General features: G+C 48.5%; 1 protein-coding gene and 1 long non-coding RNA gene across 7 annotated transcripts in view; both read left to right on the top strand.

Moving 5' to 3' along the window:
• Nucleotides 1-12,356, top strand: part of LOC137097634 (uncharacterized) — a 457,703-nt gene that overhangs the window by 363,498 nt on the left and 81,849 nt on the right. The window lies entirely within an intron of this gene.
• The window catches only part of MBNL3 (muscleblind like splicing regulator 3), a 156,095-nt gene that overhangs the window by 103,995 nt on the left and 39,744 nt on the right, over nucleotides 1-12,356 (top strand). For all 6 annotated transcript variants that reach the window (XR_010910317.1, XM_060756082.2, XM_060756087.2 and 3 more), the window contains exons 3-5: nucleotides 1,477-1,641; nucleotides 7,578-7,778; nucleotides 10,393-10,629. Coding sequence is in view for 5 of the 6 variants with exons in the window: in XM_060756082.2 (XP_060612065.1) it covers nucleotides 1,477-1,641; nucleotides 7,578-7,778; nucleotides 10,393-10,629 (603 nt within the window). In the remaining variant the exon portion in view is untranslated. The remainder of the gene's footprint in view (nucleotides 1-1,476; nucleotides 1,642-7,577; nucleotides 7,779-10,392; nucleotides 10,630-12,356) is intronic.

Genomic DNA, 12,356 nt, shown 5'->3' with positions numbered 1-12,356 from the left:
CACAATGGATGGGAATAGGGGAAGAAAGTGGGTTACTCGGGAGCAAGAATCGGATCAGGAGTGACAAAGGAAAAGGATCCAGGACATACTTATGGCACCTACAGATGAGGACTCATTTGAGCGGGATGAAGGGTCAATGAGTGAAGAAGGAGAGGAGGGAGACACAATGGATGGGAATAGGGGAAGAAAGAGGGTTACTCGGGAGCAAGAATCAGAGGAGGAGCGACAAAGGAAGAGGATCTGGGATATACTTACGGCACCTACAGATGAGGATTCATTTGAGGGATTCTCTGGGGATGATGCGTCACAGAGTGGGGAAAACGGGGATGACACCGTGGATTGGACTAAGGTAAAGGAAGTGCAAGCTATTTGTGCGGAGTCAACATCTAGTGATACATTCATGGGATTCTCTGGGAGTGAAGACTGCCAATCGGGGAATACAACTGAGTCTTTAGAGGAATCTAGGTCTTGACAGGAGATGGAAAAGATGGAGGGATGGGCATAGGACTTCATGCGAAGAGTTGGGAGCAGCTGCAAAGGATAATCATGGGGCGGTGGTCAGTTCATCTTCTGATGAGGATGTGTAGATAAAATGGGTTCAGAAATGGGGGGGTCTTTGCAGAAGGCAAGGTGTTGGTAAACGTTCGTGCATTGGGTACTGTCTGGACTTGTCACTGCCTGTTTCGTGTTTGGCATTGGGTTTGGGATCTGGTCAGTTCATCTTCTGATGAGGATGTGTAGATAAAAATGGGTTCAGAAATGGATCTTTGCAGAAGGCAAGGTGTTGGTAAACGTTTGTGCATTGGGTACTGTCTGGACTTGTCGCTGCCTGTTTTGTATTTGGCATTGGGTTTGGGATCTGGTCAGTTCATCTTCTGATGAGGATGTGTAGATAAAAATGGGTTCAGAAATGGGGGATCTTTGCAGAAGGCAAGGTGTTGGTAAACATTCGTGCACTGGGTACTCTCTGGACTTGTCGCTGCCTGTTTCGTGTTTGGCATTGCGTTTGGGATCTGCAGGTTGCTGTTGCTATTTGTGTGTGCTTTCGACTCGGATTGGATTCTCGTGAGTGTGGATGTTCCCCTTCCTGGACCTTGGACCGGCTTGACTACGACGCTGCTTCTGTGAACTGTGGAAATTCACTATTTTGGATTTCTCTTGCTACGACCCTGGACTTTGCTTAACTACTCTTCTCTCCCTGCGGCTGTTCTGCTTTTGTTTACTGTTTGCATGCTGTGCCTTCTTTGTGTGACTTTAGAGTACTGTGTTTGATTCGGTCCTTTTATCTGGATAATCCGGATTATACCTCTGTTTACATTTTGAACCAGGACTGGTTTTACATTTGAGTTTTGACCAGAGGCATTGAGTTTAAGTGTCTCTGTGTCCTTTTCTTTTGCATCAATAAACTCTGTTTGGAACTAACGCCTTTTAAGGCGTCTGTGATTCCGATATATATGGTTCTTTTTGTCTTTCCAGGGACGCTGCACCCGCGAAAACTGCAAGTACCTTCACCCTCCACCGCACTTAAAAACGCAACTCGAAATCAACGGACGCAACAACCTGATCCAGCAGAAGACCGCCGCAGCCATGTTTGCCCAGCAGATGCAGTTCATGCTCCCTGGAGCCCAGTTGCAACCCATTGTAAGTCTCCACAAGGGTTCCTCTTACTGTGTAAACGTTGGAGTTGTAGTCCTGCAAGCTCTTGGGCTTTCTTTGCACCAAGAGGGCCAACTACAATGCCAGGAGTCCATAGCATTGAATGGTGAAAGAGGGCTTGAATGAATGCAGTGTAGATGCACCCCCAAGCTGTTTTTTTGTTCTAAGCTGTGTATATCATCAGTGGCTTTGCATCTCATACTGGGAGAAAAACAGGCTATGAAATCATAAATGGATGGGTTTGGGAGGAATGTCGTTTCAGCCCAGTTTCATTTCGGAGATGTCTGAGGCCTCCGGCAGAGTGGAGCCCGCTTTCGTCCGGCGCGTTCGCCCGTGACCGGGTTACCAAGGCCTTAAAATAGACCCAACAATTGAACCGCTGGCAGAAGTAGGACAGGAGGCTTGTTCGACAAAAGGACACTACGGAGAGATGCTCGGATTTATCTGAGTCATGGCTGTATTTGCATCGGACGGAACGAAGAACTGGAACATTCCCAGTTTTTAAGATCCATTTTCAGCGGCAACCGTTGGCTCCGATGTTACGAGGGCAATGAAACCGTGTCACTTCAAAGGAACCCTTTTCAGATCTGTTTATGGCTGCGTCTGCACTGTAGAATGAATGCAGTTTGTCACCATTTTAACTGTTATGTCTCAATTCTGTGAAATCCTGGGAGTTGTAACTTTGGGCGAGAAGGCTTTTGTCAAGCTACAGCTCCTGAGATTCTATAGGATTGAGTTATGACGGTCAGCGTGATCTCAAACTGCATTAATTTTTATTTATTTATATTTATTTCGGTTACTTCTACCCCCCCCCCCCCCCGTGGCACAGTGGGTTAAAGCTCTGTGCCGGCAGGACTGAAGACCGACAGGTCGCAGGTTCAAATCCGGGGAGAGGCGGATGAGCTCCCTCTATCAGTTCCAGCTCCTCATGCGGGGACATGAAAGAAGCCTCCCACAAGGATGATAAAAACATCAAATCATCCGGGCGTCCCCTGGGCAACGTCCTTGCAGACGGCCAATTCTCTCACAACAGGAGCGACTTGCAGTTTCTCAGGTCGTTCCTGACACGACAAAAAAAAACTTCTATCCCGCCTTTCTCACCCCGGAGGGGACTCAGGGAGGCTTACAAAGGCACAATTCGATGCCGGCATCAACATAACAATAGAATAAAAACAATATAGCAGCAGTTAATTAGCAATCAGTTTCTGCATTACAACTATAAAACCAATAAAACCCGATTTCACCTAATTAACGCTCACCGTTTGCCATCTCATAGTCCAATTTCCAATTCCACATTGTCAGTCCTGTCGGTCCTAGTCGTCTGATTGTCCTTATCTAGTTGTGGGACCGAAGGCCTGGTCCCACAACCACATTTTTACTTTCCTCCTGAAGGAGAGGAGGGATGTTGATGACCTACTTTCCCCCGGGAGTGAGTTCCACAGGTGAGGGGCCAACACTGAGAAGGCCCTGCTCCTCATCCCCGCCAATCTCGCTTGTGATAGTGGCGGGGCCGAGAGCAGGGCCTCCCCAGAAGATCTTAAACTCCGAGGCGGGACGTAGAGGGAGATGCGTTCGGACAGATACGCTAGACTGGAACCGTATAGGGTTTTGTAGGTCAAAACCAGCACCTTGAATTGTGCTCGGAACTGAACCGCCAGCCAGTGGAGCTGACACAACAGGGGGGTGGTGTGCTCCCTGTATGACGCTCCAGTGAGTAATCTGGCTGCCGCTCGCTGGACCAGTTGAAGTTTCCGAGCAGTCTTCAAGGGCAACGCTACGTAGAGTGCGTTGCAGTAATCTATTCGGGATGTAACAAGAGCGTGGACCACCGTAGCCAGATCCGACTTCCCAAGGTACGGGTGCAACTGGTGCACAAGTTTTAATTGTGCAAAAGCTCTCCCGGCCACCGCCGAGACCTGGGGTTCCAGGTTCAGCGATGAGTCCAGGATCACTCCCAAGCTGCGAACCTGCATCTTCAGTGTAGATCAGGCGTGGGCAAACTTTGGCCTTTCTGGTGTTTTGGACTTCAACTCCCACAATTCCAAACAACCTCAAGCCCCTTCCTTGTACCCCTCAGCCACTTAAGCCCATGCCCATGTAGATGCAGCCTACCTTAGGGTTGTTGAGAGGACTGAAAGGCAAGTGTGAATGTTGCAGTTGATCATCAAGAAACATGAAAGACACTGCAGACTAATTTCAGCCAGAGAAGTCAGCCATAGCAGAGCACTTGATGACTTAGGTGATCCCTCGTAGCCCGAGGATGATGGCCCTCCAAGTTTAGCATCTTGGTGGTGGGTCTGGAGGTGGCTGTGGTGCCCTGCTCTTGATCCGCATTTTCTCTCGCAGTGCGGACATCTGTTTCCAGGTGGATGGTGATCCCAGTCAGGTTTGACTTGATGCCCCTTCCTCTTGGCACATTTCTCCTTTTTGCCCTCCATCCATGACTCTTTGAATTCTGCAGCACTGCTGGTCTCAGCTGACCTCCAGTTGGAGTGCTCAAGGGCAAGGACTTCCCAATTCTTGGTGTCTATGCCACAGTTTTTAAGTTTGGCTTTAAGCCCATCTTTAAATCTCTTGATGAACCAATAAAGAACAATATTCAGAAAACAGGGGAATTCTAGACAGGGGAAACAATCAGGGCCAGCTTTTTTCTTTTTTTCTTTTGTCGTGTCAGGAGCGTCCTGTTGTGAGAGAATTGGCCGTCTGCAAGGACGTTGCCCAGGGGACGCCCGGATGATTTTTGATTTTTTATCATCCTTGTGGGAGGCTTCTCTCATGTCCCCGCATGAGGAGCTGGAGCTGAAAGAGGGAGCTCATCCACCTCTCCCCAGATTCGAACCTGCGACCTGTTGGTCTTCAGTCCTGCCAGCACAGGGCTTTAACCTACTGCGCCACCGGGGGGCTCCAGGGCCAGCTAACACTTCCCAACAAAGGATTCCCCCAGGGAGAAAGCAGCCAGGCTTTGAAGCTGCAAGGCTATTCAATGCTAATCAAGCTGGCCAACTGCAACATTCACACTTACCTACAACAGACAAGAACTCTTTCTCCCACCCTGGACATTCCACAGATATATATATATATATAATCCCCATTTTCCTAGCTTCCAAGAGACCTCACAACCTCTGAAGATGCCTGCCATAGATGTAGGGTTTTTTTTTTTTTGGTCATGTCAGGAGCGACTTGAGAAATTGCAAGTCGTTTCTGGTGTAAGAGAATTGGCCATCTGCAAAGATGTTGCCCAGGGGACGCCAGGGGTTTTTTGTTGGGTTTTTTTTGGGGTCGTGTCAGGAGCGACTTGAGAAACTGCAAGTCATTACTGGTGTGAGAAAATTGGCCGTCTGCAAGGACGTTGCCCAGGGGACGCCAGGATGTTTTGATCTTTTTCCATCCTTGTGGGAGGCTTCTCTCATGTCCCCACATGGAACTGGAGCTGACAGAGGAAGCTCATCCACGCTCTCCCCGCATTCAAACCTGTGACCTGTGGGTCTTCAGTCCTGCCGGCACAAGGGTTTAACCCTCTGCGCCACCAGGGCTCCATAGATGTAGGTGAAACATCAGGAGAGAATGCTTCTGGAACATGGCCATACAACCCGGAAAACTCACAGCAAACCAGTGATTCCGGCCATGATAGCTTCGACAACACATTCTCTTGTTTATCCCAATGGATCTCATGCTCAGAAATGGTCAGATTCCTCATTTCTCCTTGGTTAATTGGTAGGAATGGAGTGGGTTTTGCGGGATGACGATGTTAATTGCCTAAGGTGGCTCCTTAATTGTGTCATTAAAGCTGTTAACGATTGGGGCTGGTCTTTGAGCATCCTTACGAGCCTGAATCAATACAGAGAGGAGGAGAGGACAGCAAGGAAGCAATGGGAGATTCAGCGGGTTTCTCCTCCAGGCTGATGGGATGGAACAACTCCTTTGCAAAGCCTTACAGTCACCTTAACTGAACTCAATAATAATAATAATAATAATAATAATAATAATACTTTTTTTATACCCCGCCACTATCTCTCCAAGGGACTTGGAGCGGCTTACATAAGGCCAAGCCCAATAACATATCAATAAAAACAAAAAGCAATAAACAGAAACAATTTATTCATTTATCATGTCATCTGCAACCAGACCATTGTATTACATTTCTAACAGAACAAAACAAATAAACAGATAAAAAACCCACAATTTTTGCAAACTTGGTAGTTGATTAGATGTCCTTTGACCAGTATCTGGCCACTTGGAGTGCCTCTGGTGTTGCCGCAAGGAGGTCCTCCATTGTGCATGTGGCAGGGCTCAAGTTGCATTGCAGCAGGTGGTCAGTGGTTTGCTCTTCTCCACACTTGCATGTCATGGATTCCACTTTGTGGCCCCATTGCTGAAGGTTGGCTCTGCATCTCGTGGTGCCAGAGCGCAGTCTGTTCAGCGCCTTCCAAGTCGCCCAGTCTTCTGTGTGCCCAGGGGGGAGTCTCTCATTTGGTATCACCCACGGATTGAGGTGCTGGGTTTGAGCCTGCCACTTTTGGACTCTCGCTTGCTGAGGTGTTCCAGCGAGTCTCTGTAGATCTTCGAAAACTATTTCTTGATTTAAGTCGTTGACGTGTTGGCTGATACCCAATCAGGGGATGAGCTGGAGATGCCTCTGCCTTGGTCCTTTCACTGTTGGCTGCTACTTCCCAGCGGATGTCAGGTGATGCAGTGTAATTTCTCCAATGGTGTAGGGCGCAGACACTCCGCGGCATGTCTCATTAAGAGACACATCCACTGTTTTAGCGTGGTGAGATGTGTTCCACACTGGGCATGCATACTCAGCAGCAGAATAGCAAAGTGCAAGGGCAGATGTCTTCACTGTGTCTGGTTGTGATCCCCAGGTTGTGCTAGTCAGCTTTTGTATGATATTGTTTATAGCACCCACTTTTTGCTTGATGTTCAGGCAGTGCTTCTTGTAGGTCAGAGCACGGTCCAGAGTGACTCCCAGGTATTTGGGTGTGCTGCAATGCTCCAGTGGGATTCCTTCCCAGGTAATAATTCTCAGAGCTCGGGATGCTTGTCTGTTCTTAAGGTGAAAGGCACATGTCTGTGTTTTAGATGGATCAGGGATCAGCTGGTTTTCCCTGTAATAGGCAGTAAGAGCACCTAGAGCTTCGGAGAGCTTCTGTTCTACCATCTCAAAGCTCCCTGCTTGTGCGGTGATGGCACGATCATCAGCATAGATGAAACTCTCTGTCCCTTCTGGCAGTGGCTGGTCATTTGTGTAAATGTTGAACATGGATGGAGCAAGCACGCTTCCCTGAGGCAGGCCGTTCTTCTGTTTCCGCCATCTGCTTCTCTGGCTCTGGAACTCAACAAAAAAGCTCCTGTTTTGTAGCAGGTTTCCTATGAGGCGGGTGAGGTTGAACATGGATGGAGCAAGCACGCTCCCCTGAGGCAGTTAATACAATTAATATAAATCACATATAAACAATACCAATAAACAGTAACGCACAAGGATTTAAAAACCTATGGCCGGGCCGAATGTAATAGTTAAAAATTTAAAAAGTGAACGCTGGGCATGAACAAGGTAAGATATATCTGGTATATGGTTTTCAAAGAGATGAGGGAGCGCAGTTAGTCCTAGACCAGTAGCAAAGTGCATTCTGAGGACATATTGCTGGGAATTTTCCTTATTCTGGGAAGGCACACTGGAATAGCTACGTTTCAGGCTCCTCCTAAAGACGGCCAATGTTGGGGCCTGCCTGATGTCCTTGGGAAGTGAGTTCCAGAGTCGGGGGGCCACCACCGAGAAGGCCCTCTCCCTCGTCCCCACCAATCGCGCCTGCGAAGGAGGTGGGAGCGTGAGCAGGGCCTCTCCAGATGATCGAAGAGATTGTGTGGGGTCATACACAGAAATGTGGTCATGCTGTTTCCTCCTTTCTTTTCCCCGACAGACGACGTTTCCTGTGACTCCTTCGCTTGCCACCAGCCCCACCATGGCGTTCAGTCCCTACCTGAGCCACGTCTCCCACGGAATGGGCTTGGTCCCTGCTGAGCTGTTACCAAATACGCCTGTCCTGGTCCCGGGAAACCCAGCGGTTTCGGTCCCGGGCGGCTCCACCGGACAGAAACTCATGAGGACGGATAAGCTGGAGGTATTTGCTTGGCCTTTTCGAGTCTTGTTCCTTGTTCTAGGTGGCTCTCATCCAGGAACCTGGGCAGAGTTTGATCCCCAAACGCCGGATGAGTCAAAGTCACATTGACTCAAACAAAGAACTGAAACATCGAGTCTTCCCAAAAGTCTGGTTAAGTCAAGTTTGGTTCCATTCCATCATTGGTGGAGTTCAGAAAGCTCTTTGATTGGAGGTGAACTATAAATCCCAGCAACTACAACTCCCAAATGACAAGGTCTATTTTATCCAAACTCCATCAGTGTTCGCATTTGGGCATATTGGGTATTCATGCCAAGTTTAGCCAGGTCCATCATTGTTTGAGTCCATAGTGCTCTCTGGATGTAGGTGAACTACAACTCCCAAACTCAAGGTCAATGCTCAGCAAACCCTTCCAGTATTTTCTATTGGTCATGGGAGTTCTGTATGCTAAGTTTGGTTCAATTCCATTGTTAGTGGAGTTGAGAAAGCACTTTGATTGTAGGTGAACTATAAATCCCAGCAACTACAACTCCCAAATTACAAAATCAATCCTCCCCCAACCCCAGTAGCATTCACATTTGGGTATTTGTGCCAATTTTGGTCCAGTGAATGAAAATACGTCCTGCCTGTCGGATATTTACATGATGATTCATAACAGTAGTAAAATGACTGTTATGAAGTAGCAATGAAAACAATGTTATGGTTGGGGGTCACCACAACATGAGGGACTGTATTAAGGGGTCACGGCATTAGGAAGGTTGAGAACCACTGGTTTAGGGTTTTGTAGGTCAACACCAGCACTTTGAATTGTGCTCGGAAGCTAATTGGCAGCCAGTGGAGCTGGCGCAACGAAGTAGTGTGCTCCCTGTACCCCATTCCTGTCAGTAATCTGGCTGCCGCACCATTGGACTAGTTGCAGCTTCCGGGCAGTCTTTAGAGGCAACTCCACGTAGAGAGCGTTGCAGTAGTCTATACGGCAGTGTTTCTCAACCTGGGGGTTGGGACCCCTGGGGGGGGGTCACGAAGGTGTGTCAGAGGGGTCGCCAAAGACCATCAGAAAACACAGTATTTTCCGTTGGTCATGGGGGTTCTGTATGGGGACTTTGGCCCAATTCAATCATTGGTGGGGTTCAGAATGCTCCTTGATTGTAGGTGAACTATAAATCCCAGCAAGTAAAACTCCCAATTGTCAAAGTCTATTTTCCCCAAACCCCATCAGTGTTCACATTTGAGCATATTGAATATCCGTACCAAGTTTGGTTCAGATCCATCATTGTTTGAGTCCACAGTGCTCTCTGGATGTAGGCGAACTTCAACTCCCAAACTCAAGGTCACCAAACTCTTCCAGTATTTTCTGTTGGTCATGGGAGTTCTGTGTGCCAAGTTTGGTTCAATTCCATTGTTGGTGGGGTTCGGAATGCTCTTTGTTTGCAGGTTAACTGTAAATCCCAGTAACTACAACTCCCAAATGACAAAATCAACCCCCCTACCAACCCCACAAGTATTCAAATTTGGGCATACCGGGTATTTGTGCCAAATTTGCTCCAGTGAATGAAAATACATCCTCCATATCAGATATTGACATGATGATTCATAACAATAGCAAAATGACAGTTCAGAGTGCTCAGCAACTACAACTCCCAAGTTACAAAATCAATCCCCCTCTAACCCACCAGTATTCAAATTAGAGCTTAATAGGTATTTGGTCCAGTGAATGAAAATACATCCTGCGTATCAGATATTTACATTACGATTCATAACTGTAGCAAAATGACAGTTATGAAGTAGCAACAAAAATAATTTTATGGTTGGGGGTCACCACAACAGGAGGGACTGTAATAAGGGGTCATGGCATTATGAAGGTTGAGAAACACTGCTGTATATGTAACCCTCTATTCTGCTTTGGTTAGACCACATCTGGAATATTGTGTCCAATTCTGGGCACCACAATTCAAGAGAGATATTGACAAGCTGGAATGTGTCCAGAGGAGAGCAACTAAAATGATAAAAGGTCTGGAGAACAAGCCCTATGAGGAGCGGCTAAAGGAGCTGGGCATGTTTAGCCTGAAGAAGAGAAGGCTGAGAGGGGATATGATAGCCATGTATAAATATGTGAGAGGAAGCAACAGAGAGGAGGGAGCAAGCTTGTTTTCTGCTTCCCTGGAGACTAGGATGCAGAACAATGGCTTCAAACCACAAGAGAGGAGATTCCATCTGAACATGAGGAAGAACTTCCTGACTGTGAGAGCCGTTCAGCAGTGGAACTCTCTGCCCCGGAGTGTGGTGGAGGCTCCTTCTTTGGAAGCTTTTAAACAGAGGCTGGATGGCCATCTGTCAGGGGTGATTTGAATGCAATATTCCTGCTTCTTGGCAGGGGGTTGGACTGGATGGCCCATGAGGTCTCTTCCAACTCTTTGATTCTATGATTCTATGTACATGTGGGTGTCCCAAAATTTGGAAAAAAATCCCAAAGACTTCTGCTCCCAAGCATTTCGGAACACGGATGCCAGATCTGTGGCTGGGTGCTGGCCCTCCTTTCTGTTCCTTTTGTATTCCCCACGTGGGAAGTTTTGGTGACCCTTTCCTTCCCATTTGAATGCCGCCTCTTCCTTCCAAGGTTTGCCGGGAGTTCCAGCGCGGCAACTGCACCCGGGGCGAGAACGACTGCCGCTACGCTCACCCTATCGAAGTTGCCATGATCGACACGAACGAGAACACAGTCACGGTGTGCATGGATTACATCAAAGGCCGGTGCTCCCGGGAGAAATGCAAGTACTTTCATCCCCCAGCACACTTGCAAGCCAAAATCAAGGCAGCTCAGCACCAGGTGAACCAAACGGCTGCAGCCGCAATGGTAAGTGCCAAATGGTGGAAACCAAGCTCTCCTTTTCTTTCAGTGCTTTCAGGGTGGTTCATGGCACCACAGGAGACCCCATACTACGTATCCTTGCTTCCTTTCTGAGTCGTCTTCTCAGTTGCGCTAGCTTTTTTCTTTTTGTCGTGTCAGGAGCGACTTGAGAAACTGCAAGTCACTTCTGGTGTTAGAGAATTGGCCGTCTGCAAGGATGTTGCCCAGGGGACACCTGGATGATTTGATGTTTTTATCATCCTTGTGGGAGGCTTCTCTCATGTCCCCGCATGAGGAGCTGGAGCTGATAGAGGGAGCTCATCTGCCTCTTCCTGGATTCGAACCTGTGACCTGTTGGTCTTCAGTCCTGCCGGCACAGGGGCTCCGATGGCACAGTGGGTTTAGTTGCGTTAGCTAAAGAAAGCATGCACATCAGAAACTGCAAAACTCTCCGTCTATGAAATCTGATTTTGCTACTCAATGGCCTTTAAATAACACTATGTAACATGATTCTTGTTCCTGGCTTATAAGTGTCATTTCCTAATTGGTTCTATCATAAAAGCATAGGAAAAGTTTATTAAAACTGCAGAAACTTGGTTTGTGCAGCACATTTTGCTATAGTATTTCAATAAATACCTCCCAGGTCAGTGTTTCTCAACCCCGAGGGGGGGGGGGGGGTAATGAGGGAGTTTCAGAGGGGTCGCCAACGACACATTCCAGCTTGTCAATATCTTGAAGAAAGATATTGACAAGCTGGAATGTGTCCAGAGGAGGGCGACTAAAATGATCAAGGGTCTGGAGAACAAGCCCTATGAGGAGCGGCTTAAGGAGCTGGGCATGTTCAGCCTGAAGGGAAAAGGAAAGGACCCAAGGCTGTTAGGAATTGTGGGAGTTGAAGTCCAAGACACCCGGAGGGCACAAGTTTGCCCATTCCTGGTTTAGACAAAAGCAAAGTGCTGAATCCTGTTCCAAATTCATCCTCTGATGTTGTGTCCTGGTTGTGTGATGAAATGTTGGAAGGGGTGAATGAGGAGAGAGTTCCAAAGGGCACAGAAACATCAGCGTATTCCTTTCCACCTTCATGAGGGCTAGAAATGGAAACGCAGCTGTGCTCCTTGGGCAATCTTAACCCTGCTGGCGTGAGGCCCCAACTCCCGGCTCCAAGATGCGTTATGGATAGCCCGAGTGGTCCCTTACCAGGCAATGGTTGCTGCAGATCTGCCAAGCTGGTGTCCTTTTAGTATCTCCATGAAGGCTGTGGAACTGTAACTTTACTCTCCAGCAAAGTTGTAGAGGTTTTCCTTTTCCCCAGCAAAGGCTGGCTGTAAATCTATACCAGGGGTCCCCAAACTACGGCCCGCGGGCCACTTCCGGCCCACCAAGGGTTCTTATCCGGCCCGTGGAGGAGGAGCACCCCCCCACACACACACACACAGTGCCCCTCCCTTGGCTGGCTCACGCTATCCGTCAGGCCCGATGGGCAGCGTGAGCCAGCCAAGGGCAGCTGCTCCGCATGGCCTACTCGCACGTAAAGCACCTCGCGAGGTGCTTTACGCGCAAGTAGGCCGTGCGGGGCTGCTCCTCCCTTGGCAGGCTCACGCTGCCCATCGGGCCCGATGGGCAGTGTGAGCCAGCCAAGGGAGGCTGCCCTGGAGCTCCACGCAGTCATGCCGGCCACATGACCTTGGAGGTGTCTACAGACAACGCCGGCTCTTCGACTTAGAAATGCAGAT

This window comes from Anolis sagrei, chromosome 10, assembly GCF_037176765.1.
Source record: "Anolis sagrei isolate rAnoSag1 chromosome 10, rAnoSag1.mat, whole genome shotgun sequence".
Taxonomy (NCBI): Eukaryota; Metazoa; Chordata; class Lepidosauria; order Squamata; family Dactyloidae; genus Anolis; species Anolis sagrei.
The sequence above is the reverse complement of the archived record's forward strand: the minus strand, read 5'-3'. Positions and strand labels throughout refer to the sequence as shown.